This window comes from Myripristis murdjan, chromosome 4, assembly GCF_902150065.1.
Source record: "Myripristis murdjan chromosome 4, fMyrMur1.1, whole genome shotgun sequence".
In the NCBI taxonomy this organism is placed as follows: Eukaryota; Metazoa; Chordata; class Actinopteri; order Holocentriformes; family Holocentridae; genus Myripristis; species Myripristis murdjan.
In genome coordinates this window covers 8924159-8947068 of record NC_043983.1, presented here as the reverse complement: position 1 = coordinate 8947068, position 22910 = coordinate 8924159, and the positions used below count along the sequence as shown (strand labels likewise).

At 43.4% G+C, this 22910-nt stretch overlaps 1 protein-coding gene across 1 annotated transcript in view; it reads left to right on the top strand.

Annotated features, from left to right (window-relative positions):
- Positions 1-22910, top strand: part of glis1b (GLIS family zinc finger 1b) — a 73190-nt gene that overhangs the window by 42818 nt on the left and 7462 nt on the right. The window contains exons 5-9 of the mRNA XM_030049688.1: positions 10705-10866; positions 14111-14221; positions 16510-16597; positions 16649-16678; positions 20692-20872. Of these exons, the coding sequence (XP_029905548.1) occupies positions 10705-10866; positions 14111-14221; positions 16510-16597; positions 16649-16678; positions 20692-20872 (572 nt within the window). The remainder of the gene's footprint in view (positions 1-10704; positions 10867-14110; positions 14222-16509; positions 16598-16648; positions 16679-20691; positions 20873-22910) is intronic.

Below are 22910 nucleotides of genomic sequence, written 5' to 3'. Positions count from 1 at the left end.
GAAATGTTTATTTGTTGTCACGTCAGAGTTATAGAGTTGCCCAAATGTACGCCATAGTAAGCGCGAGCCTTTAGACAGCTGTGTCAACTCTTGCCTTGTGTGGACAACGAGTGGCTTGCCAAAAACGGAAAAGGGCTCATATTTCTTTACCTAACACCTCTATTATACAGGATCATTTTATAAGCAGCAATATTTTTCACATCTATTGTCTGGACACTGTTACGACTGTTCCACTCATTACTATGGGTTGCCAATCTAGGAATTTAAAATTATAGTAGGTAAGATTTTTTTTTTAATTTAAATATCATCTTACATCAAACTGGGGCTGCAACAGAGAAAAATATCCCATCCTTATGTTAGATCTACCTTATTTTCCTTGAACACATCCTGGTGTTCGGATATGTTCACTGGAGTCAAATCTCTCTGACTTCTGGAAATAACAAAACAATGCTCAAACACAGAAATCCACCCTAAAACACTTTTACATCATTAAAGAAACAACATTTGACAATGTGTCTTGCATTTCTGGATCCACATTAATGTTTGATGGTGGATTTGTTTCTTATTACAACATATAAATGCCGTCATATGAAGACATTTCCAGCTTAAGAAGTACAACAGAATTTGATAGCTGAACATTCTTCAGCTGCCTAAAACAACAGTGGTAAATGCGAGATTTTAGTGTCCATTTTGGCATCCATGCCTCAGAACAAAGAGCAAAAGCCTCTTCCTAGAATAAAAATTTAGCACCCGTGTTCAGCAGTCATGCAGGGAGAGATACGTGACAGAAGAGGCAGAGATACCAAATGTATCACCAATAGTAGCTTCAAGAGACCAGAATGCAATGCCACCACAAGAAATGTTGCATTTTTAGTAAGTAACTCTGCTGCTGCTATTGCTTTCTCCTCATATCTGTATGTAAAACCTACAGCTGGATGGAACAACTTCACACCCGTTCTCTGGGGTTTGCTGAAATTCGTTCTGGAAAATGTGGGAAATCACTAAGCAGTAGAAAAAAGAGGCGAGGTAAAGGGAAAGTAGGTACAGTAAAGGGGTAATATTGCAACACTTCATCACAAAATGACACCTGAAATGCACCGCACATCGCAGACTGATGTGGCCAGGGGTGAAGAGCAAAATACAAATGTCGGAAAGCTGTAAGAAACTCACTGTAAGAGAAGAGCTGGGGAAAAGACTATGAAATAATCGTCTAAAATGCAATGGTAAAGTGGTGGAAACATAGAGGGGAGACGAAATGAGAAGCGAAGAGGGTGATGAGAGGGAGCAAAGCGGGGCTGAATGAGAACAGGGACAGAAATGACAGATGTTAGATGTGTAGACTGGATACAGAAGCTCGTGGAAGAGGACAACAATGGAGATGAGGCAATGCACAGAGGGAGACCATCATCACTTTGGATTATATTAGATAATCGTCCAACAAAGGAGCAATAAAGTTGATCAATTCATGAATTAAGCATATCGTTATTGTGATTATGGGTTGTCACTGACTTGCTCTCAATCATCCCTCAATACCACCAATATATAATGGTGTCATGGAGCACACTGGGGCATATAACACCCCATTGTCGGGCTGGAGGAAGAGGAGCTTGTGCCAGACAGGGGTAAAAGAGAAAGAGAGAGAGAGAGGCAGAGAGAGAGAGAGAGAGAGAGAGAGAGAGAGAGAGAGAGGAGGCAGGTGTGAGTGAAAGGTGCTGGACAGATTGAAGCCCTGGTGTCAGTGGAGCCCACAGCTCAAGCGCCCGTCAAACAGGATCCTGCATTGACTGCCAGTAACATCAGTCCAGGCGCCGGCTCGGAGCACAGATCATGTTTAGGATTTTCATTGCGTTCCCTCCCAGTCTGTCTTTTTCATGGCGGGTTCGGATTACGTGAATGGGTATATAATTAATGCCTTGATGGTTACTAATGGCCATGGCACTGTGAGCTTTGTAATGCACTCTAATTATCCATTAGAAATGGTTCGGGTAGCTAGGGAGCATAAACACACTGTCACGAGACAAAGTGGGATGCCTATTACAGTATCCTTTCATTGAATGATAGGTCACGGGATTATGTCCCCTCACTAAAACCCCAGGACTCTCATCTACAGTGATTATTCAGTCCAAATTCAACCCTTACAACACATGCTTCCAGTTAATATGAATATATTAAAGGAATAGCCCAATGTTTTTTGGCAAAATACTCTTTTTCTGATGACTTATGCAGGCTGAGACAAGATGTTCGATACCATTTTCACCTCGTATGTGCAGTGGTACAGTTCATATGGGCAGCATCTCATGTTAGCTTAGCATAAAGACCTGAAGTCTATGGGAGTCATTAGCGTAGCTCTGTCAAAGTGAAAAAATAAACCTTACAGCAACTCCAAAGCTGTCTTAATTACACAATGTATTATGTATATCTGAAATACACATCTATTTGTGTAAAAAAAAAAAAAAAAAAAAATATATATATATATATATATTTATTTTTTTTAATTAATTTTTTTTTTAAATAGTTATTTTAGTTATTTAGAGCTGGATCTACCTACACCCTCAGCAGAGCACGGATCACTGCGATAGGCGGAAGGATAAATGGGTTCAGTGGTTATAGTTCCACTAACTTCTCCTAAAATGGTTATTGTTTCAAAAAAAAAAAAAAACTTAAATACGTGCCACTGCAGGTACAGATGTGAAAATGGTATCGCATGTCTTGTCTTAGTCTCTGTAAATTGGAAAAAGTGCAATTAAAAATGTCTCAACTTTCAGACTTTCAGTGTTGTTAAAAATATGTTCCTGTTTTCTGCACAAGGTTAGGTAAAAGTTCAGTTTTGCATTGAAACATCAAAGACCAAGTGTCCAAACTGCATTGTAGTTTTGGCACAGTTGTGTCGGGAGACTGTCCATTCTCATTGAACAGAAGTGATATGGATGTTATCAGTTACTTCACTGAAACCTGACCTGCTGTTTGCTGAAAGTCGAGTATCTTTCAGAGGAGACTGTATGTTGAGAAATGCCCATATAGTAAAATGAACTTTGTAGGTCTGTATGAAAATGACTTGTAGACACAGAAGTTAAATTCAATATGCTGGGGTAACAGAGGATGCAGGTCAGGAGCAGGTTCGGTTCACTGCTTACGCTGCATGATAACACTCAAGAGATATCCCTTTTCCCTTTCATTCCTCTCCCTCCCTTTGAGAACGTGACCCTATTTTCCTTTTTCCCTCAACCTGGTGAACCGGTAAACCCCAGGCTGGCCGGTTCAGGAGGAAATCACATCTTAGCTCTCTAATGTGATGCAGGGCTGCAGAGCTGGTAGACATTTGAATGCAGACCCCTGAATCACAGCAGGTTAAGTGCTTCCATGAAGCCTCGCCATGTTGTTGTGCGGCCGGGCCAGCACTGCGCCAGGCGTCCACAACAGCAACAGGGGTTCAGATCCATCACTGCACTTCCTCTCAATCTCCATCAAACAGCCTGTTAAGAGGAACAAACCAGCTGGGCCCAGCTCATTATGTGAGCTGCCTCATTTAGTCATCATAGGAATGCTTCCTGTTGTGCCATCCGCATAGTTTTTTTAATCTGGCCCCCAAACTATGCGGGCATGAGTGCAAAATGGCTGTTCAGAACAATTTCTTTAGTCATTTACATGACTACTTCCTCCCACCAATTTATCGGCTGAGCTATTGCTCTGTTCGCTTGTTCGTTCCCATCTGGACAACAGTCCCTGGCTTTTAGTCATTTGCTGTGTGTACTCATATCTCACCATTCATAAATCACAGCTCCTCAAAATCTGGGCGGAGCGCAGGAGAAGAGGGGAAAAGACGCTTGAAGTAAAAACAAAGCAAGTGTGTGTGAATTCATCTCCGTCCAGCTCTGAGAAATGGAAAAAAGTCCAGCGCTATCTTTGATTCAAATTAGGACCCTATTCGCAACAGATGAGGCTGGCTGCTAAAAGGATCCCGCTTGGCTGTGGAAATGATATGTGTAAACTATGTAATGTGAATGTTTTAGCCAAGCTGTGTTTAATTTTGTATCCTGACGAAGCGCATGAGAAACCTGCCTCTCCTTAGCTGTCTCGTTGAATCATATGGATATAATTTCATCCATTTACGTTTTTCTGCTCTTTGCTGTGGTTGCCACAGGGCATTTGGAAGCAGGCAGATTAAATGCACATGTTCCTCCCAGCCGCAGCCGGGGCACTGCGCTCCACAGCCTCCCCTCCAAACAGATCCTGAAGTGTTGGTGGTTTTCCTCATTGGTCAAAGCAGAGAAAGACACCTTGTGATGAACCAAGTCACTTCCACCAGCCCTTTTTTTTTTCCCCAGTATAAATACTCAAAGGCATCCTCTATAACTTGATAACATGTTTTCTGCTGCAGTGTTTTCCTTTGTCACCAGAAGACAAGCCCTCGCTGTGTCTGTCAGCTTTGGCCGTTAAGGAGCCTGGATGTATTAGGTAAAACCAATCAAAGCGGAAAACTGGTGGAGCTTGTTTAGCCCTGAGAGCCCTTTGCTTTTACAGGGGGCCCTCTAAACATGAGTAATAGTGGATTTCATGCTAGTTAGCAGTCAAACAGTTGAATCCCAGCTACCCATCATTAGTCAGAGGCCTGCTCTACAATTACTGCCTTGGGCCACAGAGAAATATGACGGTGTTGAAGGAGATATCAAAGGATTCTCTCACATCTGTGGTGACCCCCAAAAAGCTAGACTGTCAGGAGAGAGAATGCTGAAGATTATTCTTGGGAAAATTATGAGTCCTGCAGGTGATGACCTTGGCAGCACGAAGCACAGTCAGAAACTCTTTCCAAAGAAGAGGACCTCTTGAGAAAATGCTCGCCTTACCTCTGATATGCTTCTCTCTGTCTCTCTCTCTCTCTTCCTCCCTGTTCATTAAGGCTCTCCATCAGACTTCTGTCCCACATGTCAGCAGCCATGTTTTTCCCCGACACCCCTTTATAACGGCTGGTTTGTTCCCATCATCTGCTGCTGCTGCAGGTTGCTAATGAGCCGCTGCATGTGAGGAGAGCCGCACACTGCTGCCTTTTAGCCCCGACACTGTTTGGCCTTTTCCCTGCCAGTCAGGAGTCATTTCCCATGAAGGCCTCAGGCGGGCCGCACCTCCACAACCTGCATGCTGGGCCCATAATCTGTCTGTTGTGATCAGCTGCCTGTCCACCCCTTCAACCCCCTCTCACCCCCATCAGCCCCTTCAGCCGTGTCAAGACCTGCTGTCACCCCCAATGTTTACCAAGCCGCTGAGCCCCCCCGCACTTCCCTCCAAACTCCAGGGCAGGATGGTGTCAAACGCAGCTCAAACCCCTCCGCACCGCCAGCGCGTCTCCCCACGTGTGGCGATCGGCCGGTTTACCTTAGACGGAGCATTCAGAGAGGAAAGCTAAACATGTTTAAAGCAATTAATGTGATTAGCGCCGTCTAAACTGTTTTCATAGATAATATCAAAGGTAACGTCTGTCCTGTGTGGTTTCAGAAGCCTCAGCCACCACCACCCTCGGTTTATGCCCCTTTAGCCCAGGCTTGTGCTCCGGCTAATTTTAGGAACCTTCATAGGAACCACATGGACGAATGTCATCTTAACACACACATGTCATTTTAGTGCCATGAGTGCACACATTTTTAAGTCCCCAGTGGGCATCGACGCCCTAACCCTGGCTGTGTTAGTGCCATGCTGCTGCAGACTCAAGGGCACGCCTGATTTTGGGGCCCGTGGAAAAAGGCAAGCCTGAATCTCGGCATTCACTCTTTTCAATCCATCTTCTTTACACATGACCTTCAAATACCTGAGCGTGGAGGCAGGAGTAATATTGCCAGCAGCAGCACCGTCAATAGCTGATACTTTTAGAGAAAAAAGTTGAAGACAAAACTTCTGTTTTCCCCTCTCATTCTGTGTTTTTTTTTTTTTCTACGTCACTCGGGTAGCAGTGCTTCATTTAATTTTACCACTCTACCCGAAAATGGAAAAAGAGAATGACACCAAGCTTAAGTCAAGAGGCAATATTGTGCTAGAGGTGAAGTGGAATCAACTAGTGCCACTACAGGTTGATTTTGTAGGGGCGCGGCCTTGACTTGTGTTTCCATGGTGTTTTTACCGTTTGTTTGCCTCCCCAGTGTTTTGCAGTCTTTAAGTGTGTGTGTATGGGTGTGTGTGTGGTGTGGGCAGTCTGCCTCTCTCTTCTGCACTCTCCCTGCACACCTGCCAGTCATCACCTCATCACCAGCTACCGGTCCCTGCTGCATCGCCGTGCCTTCTGTCGTGCAGCCTCCTCTGCCTCGCAAACCATGTCAGCCACATCACGCCAGCTCTGCCATCTCCTCACCTTCCCGCGAGCCTTAATAAATATATACTGTATTTTTTCATCTTAGAGCCATAGTTAAGATTCATTGTAGAAAATGACGTCCCTATGTTATTGATGCACAGTCTGAACTCCTGGAGATCTGGTTGCTAGTTAGTGGAGTCTAAGATGGAAGCAACTATATTTTGAACTATTTTGGGGAATTGCAGAGTGCTGCCGTGTCCCTTGAACCTGTCGGCATATCATACTGCCTCCCAGGTGTTTTCAAGAAAGATTCACCTAACACCTCTCACATCAGTGATACTGTTGTGGACTGCAACAGCCAAAGTAGTTCCAAAATGTATCGTTGGTATGAGCGGAGATTCAGGCGTCATAGATACAAAAATATATTGTATTCTCCTGTGGAAGGCTGACATGTATTCTGGTGAAAGTGAAGTTACATAAAATCTATTCCTGACTTTTCGAGGCCTAAAACAGTGACTTACCATTACCTAATGGTGAGTGTGTCGTGTACATACTGTTCATGTCGAGACTCTGTCGAAGGTTTTTGTTCTTTGCATAACTTCAATACTAAGAGTAATATTCGATTTCATCTGACCAGCACTCCATTCTCCCAAATATCTAAAACCAAATAGACCTGTGACAATCACTGAACTCACTGAAAGACGCCATGTTAATTAACTGGTTGGCTGCGCTAAAACATCTCACTGTAGTATAAACTTTCTCATGCAGGTTTTCTGAGTGGTGCCAAAGCCCAGAGGTGGCATTAGCTATTAGTTTCCCAGCCGGCAGGAAAACCTCATGCTCAGCCGTCTCCCTGCTAGTCCAGCTCCCACAGTAATAATATGCTCTACACGATTAACACGGTTTCCTCCATGGACCCCTAACTATAATTTAGCCTCAAATTTGTATTGCGGGAAAGAAAGCAATGAAAGAGTGATTATTTCCCTTATACATAAATACACACATTTGGCATGTCAATAATAGCCGTGTTTGTTTTGAAAACTCAAATGTTTGGCGCCGTATTTCAGGAGTCGGCGTGGATCGTGTCTGTCAATGAGCGGCTGGTATGGATGTTCCCGTGCGCTGCGATTTTTATTAAACTTTCCCTCGCTGTCTGCCCCTCTCTTTCCACGCTTTACATTTGATTAGCCTCACTCTAGAATAATATGTCTCCTCTGCACATTGTATGCTCTGACACGTTTAGATGTTTTCCATGCCCTCGGGTCGGAGCGCCGTGTGTGCGCGCGCGTGTTGACGCATCAGGGTGGGACGGTCATCACGAACAACAGCGTATCTTATGACGCTTGTGAAATCTGCGGCGTGACAGTTTCTGGGTGATATTTTCCCTTGCACTTCATTCCAGTCTGAAGCCCAACAGCTGCTGATTTGTGAAGTTTGTGTTACTGTCTAGTATTCTTTGTGTCTGGGTTGCTTGTGTCTGCGTCCGTGTGAGCGCGCTGGGCACAAGCAGTCAATCTTTTTCAGCCGTGATCACGTCGGACACTTTTTGGCCGTGGTTCGGGAAGCTCCCCTGGGCGCCAAGTTGAACACGTCTCCGCTGAAAGGCACCACTAACAGCTCTATAGTGCACGCGAGGAAAACCGGGTCTCCATTTTGTTTACATTACACATTCCAATGGGAACAATGCAGCTTATTAAGCTATTATGCAACTTAAGAAAATGTTCCACAATAAGGCTTTTCAAATGTCTTTTGAGGTAGAAAATGCGCTCAACATGTTCATTAGGCCTCAAGGACACACACAATGTGTTTTCATGCGAATGCTAATGGTAAACAAAACCACAAGGAAAACTGCATTGGGTACCTTTAAGCTATGCATTACATTAATCCAAACCCAATCCTTTGAAACAGGCTGTATGTGCTCTTTTCACCCAAGGAGGACACCATGAACCCACATTCTCTTTTACAGTTTTATTTTCAGCAATATCTGCTTTGTGGTTTCAGGTTAGATACTGAGGATAAATAAATCACTTACAATTTGTCAAACTAATGCAGATATAGTTTTCAGAGTTAGAACTCACTGGCTCGAATGTCTCATAGACTCCATTATATGAGCAGATTAAAGGACCATAACAGTGATTTTGCATATTTAGTGTAACATCTACAAAATGCATATAATTCACAGTTCTGATAAGCTTTTCCCAAAGCAAACAGTTTGACATCATTTTTCCCCAGTTTTATCCAGCCATTGGTTTCCATTCATTCCCCTATGATATGAAAATGAACTTCCAGAGAGTTCAAACTTTCTTCACACCAGTATTCCATCGCCATAATGAAGTCGTCCACATTCGTTTTCCTAAAAGCAGCAGTACTGTTGTGTTTTGGGTGGAGTGGAACCATCCTTCTGCCATAAAATAGTCCCCATGGAGTGTTTGTTTTACAGAGGAAGTTATCAGTTTTGTGGTTTATCAATGCTGATGACTTTGTTAGCTGCAGAGGCAGAACATTATAAGGTGGCTGTTTGAACCAAAAATTCAAATGTAATAATCAAAGGATATATATGTTGTGAAATTTTAAGTAGCCCCACCTGATTTGGATAATTTTGCAAAAATGTGGGTAAATTGTAGTAAACAGGCCAAACACTCAAAATCACTGGTATAGTCCTTTAAGACTGTCATACTGACAGATACACACACACACACACACACACACACATATATATACACACACACACAGATCATGCAGGTCACCCAACACGGCTCTACCATGAAAGGCTTAGGTTTCGCCCATATTAAATGGAGCCATGGTGAATAGAAGGCTCTGCCTGTGCTGTGTGAGTGAATGAAGGAGGCCAGGGATGAACATTGAGCCCAGATGAGGCTGAAGGCCCATTAGAGGAATGGTGTCACTCTCTCCTTAGCCGTAACCTGACCTGTTGTCAGCAGGTTTCACTAAAGGTCAGGGTCCAGTGGACAGCAGCAACCGCTGTGCCCTTGTAACAGGCTACGACGTTGTGTTTGTACTGAGGTCAGCTTAGCAGTTTACTCACTACAGGTATGAGGGTGGGGAGGCAAACCGAAGAACCTCATTTTTACGTTTCACACATCCATTAAACTACTGTTACATCTTTATTTTGTGAACAACTAACGCCGGAAACAGGTTTTCTGTCCACTGTCACCTCCTCCATCTACTTCACTCTCATGTACCACCCAGTTCTTATAACTGAGTATTTGTCTAGCCCATCTGCACACGTCTTCTCTTGCTATACCCCTTCTCTCCACCTCCACCTTCCCTCCACCTGTCTTCTCCACCTCTCTGGCCTCTGACCGGTACATAAAAGCCATGCATCTGGAGCCCTCAGATAGTATGACAGGTAAGTGGCAGTACAGAAGAAGGGCCTGACGTGAGCCTCTAAGTGGCCACGGGCTCCCATTGTTGTGGGCCGTGGCGCTCAAGGCCGGGTATTGATGTCAAGTTAGCGTCGCTAACGTCCTGCTAAATACCTAAATGGGATTAAGCTAGGTTACACATGAATGGACTATGCTCTCCATACTACGTACTGTACAGTGGAGCACCCATACACTTAGTGATGCTCTATATAGTAACATGTACAGGAGATCGTGACGGGGGCTGCACCTTGCCAACCAATCGGCCATGTTTTCTGCCTAAGAGCGGGAGTGGATATGCGAGCAGCCTCATGAATCATGCATGTGTTAACAAATCTGTGGTGTTCATTGGCTGAGTGGTTGGGATCAAATGGGCCGAGCTGGGTCGGAGATGAGCTTGTTTGCAGTCACTGTCACCTGCATCTATCTGAGGCACCATACACACACAACTCACTCATCTCATATGCTATGCATTACAACCCATTAACCGCCACTGTACGGTGGACTCCAGTTTCATTCGCAGCCTTGAGGCAGGTGTAGAGGCGTGCCACTGTCTTTCAAGTGGACGTGCCATTCTTGAGCTGATGGATTTCAACAAAGGTCTTTGGAATGGCCGCGTAATTCAAGAACCACGGAAAAAATGTACGCCATTATACCACCCGTGTTCTTGAGCATCTCTCATTTTCCATGGCCCAGTGTAAGGCCCTTGTGCTGAACTTGCGGTGTGGAGTGAACTCCTCCAGCTGTGTGAGTGATCAAGGGACTCAAGGAAAGAGTGGGACAGCTCCTTTCTGAGTCACAGAGGTGCATGTATACAGAGCCCACATTGTAGCAGAATTTACCAGCCCTGCCCTCATTGATCTCATTTTTTCTGTCTGTCTGTCTGTGTGTTTGTGTGTCTGTATGCTTGAGGGCGTTTGTTTATTTCCATGTGTGTTCCTGTGGATGCCTCTTTGAGTGTGCTTTTGTGTGTGTGTGTGTGCATTCCTGTGTCTGCATGTGTGTGTGTGTGTGTGTGTGTGTTCCTCTGTCCTCCCTCCACAGTTCGAGGGTTGTAACAAGGCGTTTTCGCGTCTGGAGAACCTGAAGATCCACCTGAGGAGCCACACGGGGGAGAAGCCGTACCTGTGCCAGCACCCTGGCTGCCAGAAAGCTTTCAGCAACTCCAGCGACCGCGCCAAGCATCAGCGCACTCACCTGGACACGGTCAGCAGCTAAGTCTCTGCTCCTTCTCACCTCCCACTGCCTCACCAGGTTAGATTAATGTTTAACCTGCCTCGCTGGGCCTGAAAACAGCCTGGAGCTGTGGGTAAAAACTCTTGACTGTACTGCAAGAGAGATGCACAATAGTTTGGGCAAAATTGTGGATCTTCAATTTGTGTGCATGCTTTTTTTCCCCTTCAAAATTGAGGTATTAAAGAACTCTCCCATTCAACAAATGATTTTAAAGGAATGATTTTAGTTACTGAGAATGCCACTTTATATATTTTGATTGAACTAAGTCTATATATTGATATATTTAAGCAGCAGGTTTACTGAAATGGTTAATGTAAATATAGTAAATATTAAAAACTTACAACAGGCCATAGAGTTTCTTTTGTATTGAAGCAGCTATAACCGTGAATGCATGCACATGTGCGTGTTTATGCCAGAATATGAATAACTGTGCTAATATTTCCTCTTTTGCTGATGCTTTCACACCAACAAGAAAAGCCCATTGCCTTCCAAGCCTCAATGCCCATTTCCACGTCTTGACAGTGTTACACTTTAATTTTCTGTCAGCCGGTGAGTAGTGTGGCATTCCTGCTCTCCCCGCAGTGACTGTGACACACCGCAGATCATTAAATGATCAGTTCCATTAGGCCAAGTCACAGCTCGGGCTATAACAGACTTGGACTGGGGCTGCGCGCTCACACAGAGCTTTGCCTGTTTCTCTAACCTGTGGAAAAGGAAAGAAAGGAAAGCGTGAGTCAGCCATCACTGCCACTCCTCCTGTGTCAGTAACCCCACCAATGTCCCACTTTATCAGTGCAGCCGAGGTGTTTGTGTTGTGCTTGAGTATCCCCACATTAGGAAGCTTTACTTTTAGTCCCCTGCATTTTCAAAGTACATATCCAACTTTTTAATCCCATTATTTAAACATAAGCACCTGCTGTTATTATTTATCTGTGGGCTTGTTACTTGATACTTTGCAGAACAAATAAAAAATGAGTTCAGTTCCAACAAATTATGCACTTACCCACTTCAAACCAACCAACCAAAAGAAGAACCAAAGTGTTAAGGATTTAAGAAACCCTATCTGGAAATCTGGCAGTCTGAAATTTATCACAATGTGCACATTAAAATTGTAAACTGCAGATCATTAAACATTAAAAGTTATTCATCAAAGCTATCCCAGTGTTTCTGCACACCCAGAGAAAGTAATTTAACACTTTTACATAGTGTTGAGAAGCTACAAGCAGGACAAAAAGCTCTCCAATCAATACTTGTCAACTCAAATTAATTGTTAGTGAGAAATTAGGACTTAATAGCATTGTTTAGATCAAAAACACATGCAATCCCATCCTCAAAAGCATTATTTCTCTGTAAGCCTTGAAACTGTTAGCAGGTCCAGAATGATCACCAGTATGCTGATCTTTTATCCCTGCAGTTCGGGAGAGAGGGTGACAAACTTTGAAATGATGAATATAAGTCTTCTCTGACACTTTGGCCTCCAAAAAGACTCGCTGTCACTTTGTGTTAACCAGTGGAGACTCTAATAAATAAACAAAGTTAATTTTAGGTTACTATATTCGATTCAGAGTACCACTGAGCATGAGGAAAAATGGAATGAATGAAGCCCTGGGTTGGTGACACTGAGCTGGAAGAAAGGGAGCTGTTGAAGAACTAAAGCAGAAGCTGTTGCATCAATGACTTACTAATATTAAGATTTATATTTAAAGAATATTTTTCCTTATGCAGTATACTGGCGAGTTGCCACTGCTTATGGTACATGCAATAGTAAATCCTTCAACTTTTAACTGTGCGGTTTGAATAAGGACTTCTGTTATTCGATCAGTTTCCCTTAATTTTAACTATAAAATAGGATTTTTTTCCCCACCACTGACTACCACCCAGTCTTTCCACAGTAGGCCAAATGATACAGCCAATCTGGGTCCCCGACATGTATGGCCTCGCATTAACGCCCTGCTAAGGCCTTTCGTTGTCCCGGCCCAGCTGCCGGCCCTGCCAGAAACACTTTGGGGAAAAATCATTTTCAAACTGTAATGGTATTTATTTTAGACAGACGTTGTGCTTTATTTTTTACTCCAGGTTCTGCACTGTATTGGGTGCATTGCTTAGCAAAACAAACATGGCAGAGATGAGTGGCGCTGCGAGCGCCTTGGAATAACAATGTGTTATTTACAGAGAAGGCCAAGGTATGGAGGCAGAACTAATAAAGACGTGTATCCCCTTACACTTTAATGGCCACCTTATATTCCTGGGGATGAAAAAAAAAAAGCCAAGAGGGGAAAATCCCTCAATCAGCGAGCTACATGCTGTATTTGCTTGGTTAATGAGAGCAATGTGAAACGATGAGGAAAGTCCATGACAGTGCAGTTACTTTTATACGTCATTTCTGTAACATTAATCTGCCTTACTCCCCCTCACTACACCACCACCGGCATACTCACTCACATGCACACTGACGTTATGGAGAACCCCCAGAAAATATTCCTTTACGAGTCCACAATATGCAAATTACTTCAAAGATAGATAATATTAATCAAAGAGTGCTCAAATGCAGCACAATCAAATATGTATCGTATGGTATCTCTGATGCCCTTATGTATATATATGTATAATATTTGGATAAGCTGCACCATATTCAGGCACGTATGTTAATCATGGAACTTGGATGCTGTCAGCACCAAGAGAGTGGGCTTTGGTTACCATGATGACACGAGAAGAGGGTGTCGACCAACATGCAGCAAAGCGGAACAGATTACATACCAGCCGGCTCAAAAATCATGAATTTGAAAAAGAAAAAAAAAAAAAAAAAAAAAAGCAATGGCTGGCTGCTTTAAAATCCCCACCCTGTAGGGCATTATTTTGGCACATTCAAATAATTTATAACTGATCTTTTTTTCTTCTCTCTTTTTCCTCCTTGCTCTCTTCTTATTTCCTCTTAACTTCGAATTCTGTGCCTTTCTCAGCTGAAAGGTAGGACTTTAACTTTGCCTTTATTTAAAAAAAAAAAAAAAATTAAAAATTCAAACACTGTTTACCTGTCCGTTAACCACAGTTTTGCTCACTCACATCTTAAATTTCCGTTTTCCTCTGGCATCTTCGTTAATCGCTGCCTTGCTGTAGTTTGTATTGTTTTTTCCTGTTACAGCAGAAGTGAGTTGGCTTGTAAACTCTGCGCAGCCCTATAAACTGATGTGGGATACGTTCTCCCTTCCTGCAGAAACCATACGCGTGTCAGATCCCTGGCTGCACCAAGCGCTACACAGACCCCAGCTCCCTACGCAAGCACGTCAAGATCCACTCGGCCAAAGAGCAACAGGTGCGTAGAAAGGTAAGACAACCGGTGCAAGAGTCGGAGAGGAGAGAGAGACGAGGAGAGGGAAGGAAAAGAGAAAAGTTGTCTCAGTGGGGATGAAAAAAGCGACTCCATATAGGAGCTACTGTACATCTTTTGCTTGGTCAGCTTCCAGCATGATCTAATTCATGTCAATATTGTGGGGCTACAAGCTTTACAAATAGTCCTGTAGGTGTAACCTTTCCTGCCCTGTTGCGTATTCTTCACAGCTCCATCTGCTTGGTTTAATTAAGGGGTTGGGAGGCCGGCGGGGAGCTTTGAAAATCATTTCCTCAACAATAGATCAGGTTTGACCACATTTCAGCGTGTTCATGGTCAAAAGCCCATTCTTTCCCTGACTGGAAGAGGGTAAATACGGAGAGAATGGGCTCATTGTTGTGGAAGGGGCTGGATAGTGGCAGGCTGGATGATGTGTTCCTTTGCTTAGCGTCGTAAAAGGAAACATGTGTGCTTGTAGCATTGTTAATAAGCTGTAGAGCGGAATACCCCAGTGGCCAGATGTTATGGACAAATGTCAAACAAACGCTCTCACTCCCTCTCTAGCAGCGGCAGAGAGAAAAACTGTTAGGGGTGTCACGGCAGGGAAAACAGAGCCCCAATTACATGTGATGAATGGTTTGCAGGGCACTCAAGGATCCCCGAGACAACATGCGCATACACACTTATTGACATGCGTCAGTGAAATCATAACAAGGCCGATAGCCATTGTCAAATCATGGAGCATAACGTCTGAGAATTCATTTGCCTGTAAAGTCAGTGGCCAGATGAGCCGAACGCCCGTGAGGATCTAGGTCACTCACAGATAAAGTTGTTATTGAAGCCTCTGACAGTTCACTGTGGGAGTAATCAGAGGGTGGAGTTGATTGTCATGATATTTTTGAAGAAAATTTATGAAAGTGCACCACAGCCTAAACTCACATTGTGGACATGATGGCTAGTCCAGGATGGATGAATAGCTGAATGGGCAAAAGCAAAAGATGGATTGATGGTGAAGAAAAAACTGCTTGGCATCATCTTTTTAGATAAACTGGATACAAGTGACTCACAAGAAATGCCTCTTAACATTACAAAGTTATGACGTCTTACAATTTAATAGTCTATTTCTAAATATGCATCAGCCTGCCTGGTTGATATCATCAGCACGATAACAAAAATACACGATCGATGTTTACATTTGGTTCACTGATGGTCTAAACCTACATCGCCTGGATGGAAACAAGCTGGGGACGAGTGTGTACCCGATTAAGTGCATTTGTTCCCGCTTTCTCTCTGGTTCACCCACATCTCTCCATATGCCTCTATTCAAAACCACGGAGCTCAATCCAGTTCACACAAGCAAGCCCTTTATTCTCCTTGTATGCAGCACATTGTCATTTTAATGCACTGTGAGGAGCAGTATTCAAAATGCACGGAGAAGCTGGAGGTCGCAGGCTGTGCACTCAAGAGTCGATCGGAGGGATAAAGTCCGATCCAACTGGTTGTCAGTACTGTTCAATATCATAGTCAAGCCAAAGAGGATGTCATCGATCTTTTTGTTACATTTCTCCTTTTCCAGCATTTCATGCTGTGCTGAAGCCCAATGCCTTAAAACCCCTTTCTGTTCCTCTACCTCAGAAAAATCACCTGTGCACTGTGGCCGTCCCTGTCCTGATGTTACCATGACTTTCAAGCTAAATCTCCAGACAAAAGGGAAGATGCGGTTGTTAGCATAGCGCTGGTGTGTACCTTGGTGACTGTAACATTTTATTACAGAGCAGTGCGCTGATGTATAAAGCAGAAGTCAGCTGTTCCACTGATCTATGCGCCAGATGTCCCATTACTCCAAAAGACACCGGTCTCCTTTAAGCAGCGCTGTGTGGCATGTGATCGACTCTCCAGTTGAAATGTGTCTTCAGTTGCCACTAATGCTGTTGGCAGAGACAGAAACAGAAGCAATCTCGCATTGGCTTGGAGAAGGTATAATAGTCGTTCACCCAAAACAACCGAGGCCAATGCATGACTCAAAAAGGAGAGTATGATCTTTTCTCTTGTTCTCCCTCAGTGACAATTTATTCTCATTCGCTAGGTTCCTGTTTTGAATTAACACTAGAATCACATTGCAGAAAGAGAAACCAGAGAAACGAAAGAGTGCCACAAAGGTTCTGACTTAAATATGGACAAAACTGAAGCTGGGTTTTGCTCAGAGGTTGGATAATCTCGCAAGCCGTGAATGTCATTTCTTTTGAACAGCATTTCATGAATGTTTGTGTCTTTCTGGTTGACAGCTGAGGCCCTGTCCCCACCTGGAGCAGGACGTCCTAGGTGACTGTCTGTCCGTTCAGCACCTCCAGAGCTCCACTCCCTCCCAACATCTCCATTGCCCCACCACCTCCCAACACCTCTACAACGGCAAAGATGGCCGCTCTCCTGGATTGGGTCAAGACATCTTCACAGGTACACACAGGAAGCCACTCTGTCACCCTGATAACTAAGGAAATAGTAAACCCAGTTAAAAACAGGGATTTTTTAAATTTAGTACTATTCTTGTGCGCTGTCTTTAGGATCCACCAAGATTTGAGAATTCCTGAAAGTCACTAACAGTAGTAAAAAAAGAGCTGTAGGGTCTGCCTTTTTTATAGTAGTACATTCCAACAGTGATGGGTGTGTGTTCCCTTAGGGTAAAGATATTGCTGCAACTCTGGTAAGACTAAGACTGTGGTGAAAATATCATGCTTGTTGGAACTAGCGTTGCAATAATATGTAGCAGGTGCAGTTGAAGAGTCAATCAAACTGGGACAGGAAAAACTGAGGTTTGGTGTTCTGATTGGCTGGCCCACACTCTTACATGTGATAGTAACTTTTTAATTCTGCCCAGCAAAAGCGTTGTTTTGACTGGTCGGCCCTTCTGTATAGAGAGGATGGTTTCTCCATCCAGTGATGACAAAAGAAAACATTTTAATTAGAAAAATTGATATTTCAGTTTACCATGCCATTAAATGGACATTAAAGGACCATACCATTCATTTAGTTTGGCTCACTGACTACAATTTACATTACATTGTAACGAAACATTTTTCAAATCATGCAGTCGTCAACATTCATTCACCACAGACCTGATTATTGGCTATATAAAGCAAACACTTCCCCCAGGGACTAGTTTCCCTGGCGGGGGGACCTTTTCACTCTGTTTAATTTCAAGACATCAACACAACAGTGCTGCTGCTGCTAGGAAAACTAACGTGGATGACTTTAATACGGTGATGGAATACTGGCGTGAAGAAAGTTTGACATCTCTGAGAGTTAATTTTCCTATCACAGAGGAATGATTGGAAACCTATAGGAGGAAAAATGATATCAGACTGCTTGCTTTGGGAAGAGATTAGCAGAAATGCAAAGAATATACATTTTATAGATATGAACATGCAGAATCACTGGTATGGTCCTTTAAGTAATGGGTGAAGACCTTGACAACACTCTTCCACCGCTTTTACCCAGCCAGTCCCTTTGACGTACAGTGGCCTGTCATAACCCTAACCCTAACCACACAACCAGTGAGGTTTCATTTTGACAGCAGAGACAGGTGAAGAGGCAATACAGTACTTCGTGATTCACAATACTGGGTTTTGCTTTGTTGAGTTGAGAATAAAACGTCTTGCTCACTAGCAGCACCATCCTCCTTAAAAATGTGAGTCGTGTGTTGGAGCAAATGGGGATTGCCAGTGGAGATTATCTTGAAATGCCAGTGGGTGGGGGAAACAGAGCACTGGCCTGAAAGTGCATTTTGAAAGCCAGAAATTGGGAGCTGCGGGGAGCCAGAAATCACAGCGCCTGAAGAAGTATCCACTGAGTCACAGCTATTGATCAGCGACCCTGTCAACACCCCTGCAGGTACACTCTGGTCATTTCGTGCAATGACACAGCAAAAATCTTATTTGTTGCCCTTTCAATCTCGAGCCTAGTCAAATTACATCGTTATGGTCTTCTATATTTACATTAGTGTAATCAACTGTAATCTTTTATTGCTTTAAATATTAGCATTTTAGTTGTTGGACGACTCAAGATTATTTACTTTACGAGCCTCTCATTCAGTTTGTGTTTAATAGCCAGCAGCTTGACAAAAACGTCCGTAAATAAACAGTCATCAAATCACATTAACCTCTCATCTTGTCATGCAAAAAAAAAAAAAAAAAATGACAGAAATCGTATCAGCTACAATCTGGAAACATTTATCCATCATGCACGACCCTCTGCTGCAATTTCTCTAATTGATGAATCCAATCGTCCCCAAGAGTCAACAACACAAGGGCTTGCAAATGAGGGGGAGATAAATAGACCAGAACAATCTAAAAGACAGGAGAGATGCCCCACAGCGTCCCCACTTTATGGACACATCTGTCATTGTTTGCTGCCTGTTCTCTGTCCAGGCTCCCCGTTGCTCTGTGTTATTGTTGCTGGAACGCAGCGCACCGTTGACGACTGCGAACGCTCAACTTGTCTTTGAATGTTCAGCGGACCCCTGAATCTTGGCTTCTTACCCTCTGCCTCCCTTTGTTTCTGAGTGGATGTTGTTCGCTCTCTCCTTGTAAATGGTTTCTAGCCTTGAGGAGCTCTCGTAAGCCGATTCCACGGCGTCCAAGGATGCGGTGTTATTCAAGGTAAACGCCAGCAGAGATGTTGCAGATTGGTATTCAGGATCTCCATTACCATGAGTTCCACTTTGTTCTGGGGCCAATAGGATGCTTGGTAGAGGTTGGGCAAAAGTGGGCAGGCGTCCCACCATTAACACTTGTGGAGCAGAAAATGACTCACGCTTCCAGTCAGGGCAACGCTTGTTTCCTGTTTGCCGGCTGTACGTCTGCTCTTATTCATTTAAGCCCCGGCTGCAGCGAGACTTACGAGAAACCCCTCTCTGTTTTATAGAGCGTAATTAGAGTGTTCCCTGATTAACCTGAGAGGAAAGACATATCACAGTTTGAGTGCAGAGGTTTAAATGTTCCTGCTGTGTTTAGGCTGAATGGCTGCAATCCGCTCTCCGGCTCTTTCTTACACACTGATGTCAGCGCTGAGCACTTACAAGCATGCACACATGTGCCACAAACTGCTCCCAACATGTTTAGCGCTTTCTCCTCTAACTCAACGGGAAATTTTTTTGGAACCGATCCACAACATCCACAGAGCATAATCTCCCTCTAAAACACAAAAAGCTCCATCACTACCTCTCTCGCTCTCTGCAAAGAGCTAGCGATGAAATTGAGGCAATCACTGCCATTATTTGTCGAATGCTCTGCCGGTCTGGTAGCAGATGTTGGGGCTAAAGGGGAAACCATTTAAGGTCTGTGATTGATGATTTGGGGGTAATGAATCAAGCTTGTAACCATTTCAGAGTGCTGTCAGATCAGGCCTCGGCATGCTTCCACTTGAGAACAGCTGGGCCTGGAAACGGCAAAACCAGGAGCACCGATCTTTTCTCTCCCCTTCATCTCCTCCTGTCTTCTTCTCCTCCTCGTTGGCCTAACTGCCCCAGACAGTTAGCGCACCACTCTCCCTGTGGATGCTGGGAAAGAAATCAGACGATAAAGCGAGAGGATGGAGAGAGTAGATTTACTGTGCTGAGGGATGAAGTTTAGCCTCTTAATCTCCAAACAGAACTCGGTGTCTTTCACATGCGGCCCCTGACAGAACATTCAGATGTCCCTGTGATTTGTCACGAGTCTCTCCGCTGCCACGTTTTGCAGCGTTCACGGAATTCAGCTGTGCAGCGGAGCGATGGGGCTTGTGCATGTCAGTGACACTGATGGAAAGGTCAGATGTACAGCAGTGGAGTTGGAGGGTGACTCATGTTTTTCAAAGACAGGCAGACACATGCACACCAGGATCAGAAATTAATTAGTGGTACAAATGAAGTGTTTATTTGCCAGTATGGGACACAAAAGTATTATTTCATAGTTTATTTATTTGCCGTTGTTAGGAACAAAACTCCAATAAAAAAAAAGTTCAAAAAACTTGGTTATCCTCATGCACATACACCCACACGCAAATACATCTCCGTTGCATATACTGTATGGGAAAAAAACATAAATCTGAACGGATAAACACTCAAAATCATCAAGAAATAGACACACACACGCTCAAAGAGGCTATGCAGTAACCTTATTCCTCCTATTAAATGTCCTACTGTTCAAAGTCAACACATGTAATGTTTTAGTTCATTATTGTATAATAAGAACAAACAGCTGAGAGGACAGGCCAAGCCAATCCCCGTGGCAGCACAAACAATGTACCCTAAATTACAAACAGCGCAAACACAGAACATTTCATTTTTCAAAGCCCTCTGATTGGATGGAGGTTGTCAAAACAAAATCTCGTTGCCATGAAATGGCGTTTAATTTGCTCAAAGGGGAAGATGGAGCGCAGGGCCCTCAAGTTTATTTGGCACGTTTACTGAATTAACTTTGTTTGTCTTTCAGGCCTGTACGCTGGCTCCAGCACCCCCCATCACGGTGCCTCGGTGGAGCTCCTCTCCCCCGCCCCCGCTCCCGCTTCAGTCTCCACCACTGACCTGCCGCCCCGGCAACCCCGACTGGACCGGGACCTCAACAGCCCTCATCACCTGTCCCCGCTGGCTGCCATGGACGGCACGCGAGACGGGTGAGTCCCGCACACATGCAAAATATGGATGAGTTCAGCTCGAGAAATGCCACACTGCTTTTTGTCTCTATTTCTGTCTATTTATGTATATGTGGGAAAAGTACAAGTAAGTGTGCCAATCTACAAATGGGACAGTAAATGTAAACATATCCTGGTTAATGTGAGTGGAAAAAGTCACAGGCACTTGAGGCTCTAACACAGTCCTGTCACTATATTTTCTTGTGGGTGCAGTGTAGCTTTGACTTCAGGAGCACATAACAGCCACATGTGCTCCTAAAATGAGCCGTGGGACATTCAGTCATACGGCACTACTGCCTTACACATAATATAATATAATATAATATAATATAATATAATAAAAGGTAAAGCTTGCTAAGCATTCTAGCTAAAGGTATCAAAATCCTGCGTGGGAAAAGATGAACAAGAGCAACATCTTCACAAAGACTCCTGATTATTTTGTCTTAAACTGAAATAGAAATACAGTGACAATCAGGTGCAAACCCCACTTTTACTTTTACACATCAACTTTGTGTCTGTTTTGGTCTATATGTATCTATCTACACGCATAAATGATTTGTTTCTCTGTTTTGTAAAGCGTCCTTGGGTATTTTGAAAGGTGCTATATAAATCTAAGTTATTATTATTATTATTATTATTATTATTATAAATGACTTGAATGTGAAATTCAAGCTTTCACCTTTGTCAGTGTCTTTATTATCACACTGGCACTGATGCAGCATGGATCCAGAGAGGCACAGAGCAGTGTCAATACAAGAAATCCCTCCGAATAGTGTTTTTCACCTATTTTCACTCAAAAGCTGGGGAGAACACTTAAATTATGTTGGGTTGCGGCTCGAGGTCCTGCTGACATTCTCCCTTTTGGCTGTGTTACTGGAAAGAAACTCAACTCCACAACCCTAAGACATCCCTCATGGGAGAGGGGCGTGCTGGTCACTACAGGGTCAACATGACACATCGCCGGCTCTATTTCTGGCACTCGATGCCGTGTGCACAAGGTCCCCCATCTCTACTGGAGATGACAGCATCGGCACGGTGACGCAACGGTTTGGCCGGACATGACTCACACTCTAACGAGGATGAACTGTCAGAACAGCGTGATAGGATCCTCTGGTGGTGTTTCTCTAATGTTTTAAAAAAGCACTCACGCCTTGTGACGTACAGTGTGTTGTTTTGGACTCGGAAGACAACCAGCGTGGCACCGATCGACGGATTAAAGGTGCACTATGCAGCTTTGAATTTTTAAAATAAATTCAGCAAATCAAAAGAAAAAAAATCATTTTTGAGTGCTCTAAACTAAAGAGAAGCCCACAAGATCCTTTTTAATAATAAATTTGTATCAAAACAAAATTGCAGGCCCTGCTCTTGTAAACAACAGTGAACTGACTTTTCAGTGTCCCAGAGACACATTTTTCCCTTGAGGATAGTTTATTTGTTTGTTTCTGTAAATGTGTATAAATGTAATATTTTTTAGAATTTTTTTTTTTTTTTTACTTCTCTAAGTTTAAAATTTCTCTCAAACCTACATATTGCACCTTTAATTCTTCCTGAAAACAGAAAGCATTACCAAGCAATTCATACTAATTGGGTACTCCGTGTCTGTTCATGCTTATTTCACATATCCTGTAATATAAACTGCTACATCACAAATCCGTTAGAGGAGGGTAGGGAAGTTCTTGTAAAAGCATTATACTTTATGAAAAAAAAAAAAAAAAAAAAAAAAAAAAAGTTGCCCCTAAAAAAATGCATTCAAATTGCATATACTTAAAGGAGAAGATAGACTTTTACTTTTTAAGTGGGGGCAACAACCAGAGGGCGATTCAAAAATAGCAGGTGCTCATTATTTTCATCTGTATAAAACGTGTCACAGCATAAATAACAGAATTAAATCAATGAAAATGAAATAAATTCCCTGTTCTTTGTCATTTGTCACTGGTTCTTCATCCCCACAAATCAATCAATCGTCAGTCCACGTATGAATGTATGTGTGTATGTATGTATCTATCTATTCTATCTATCT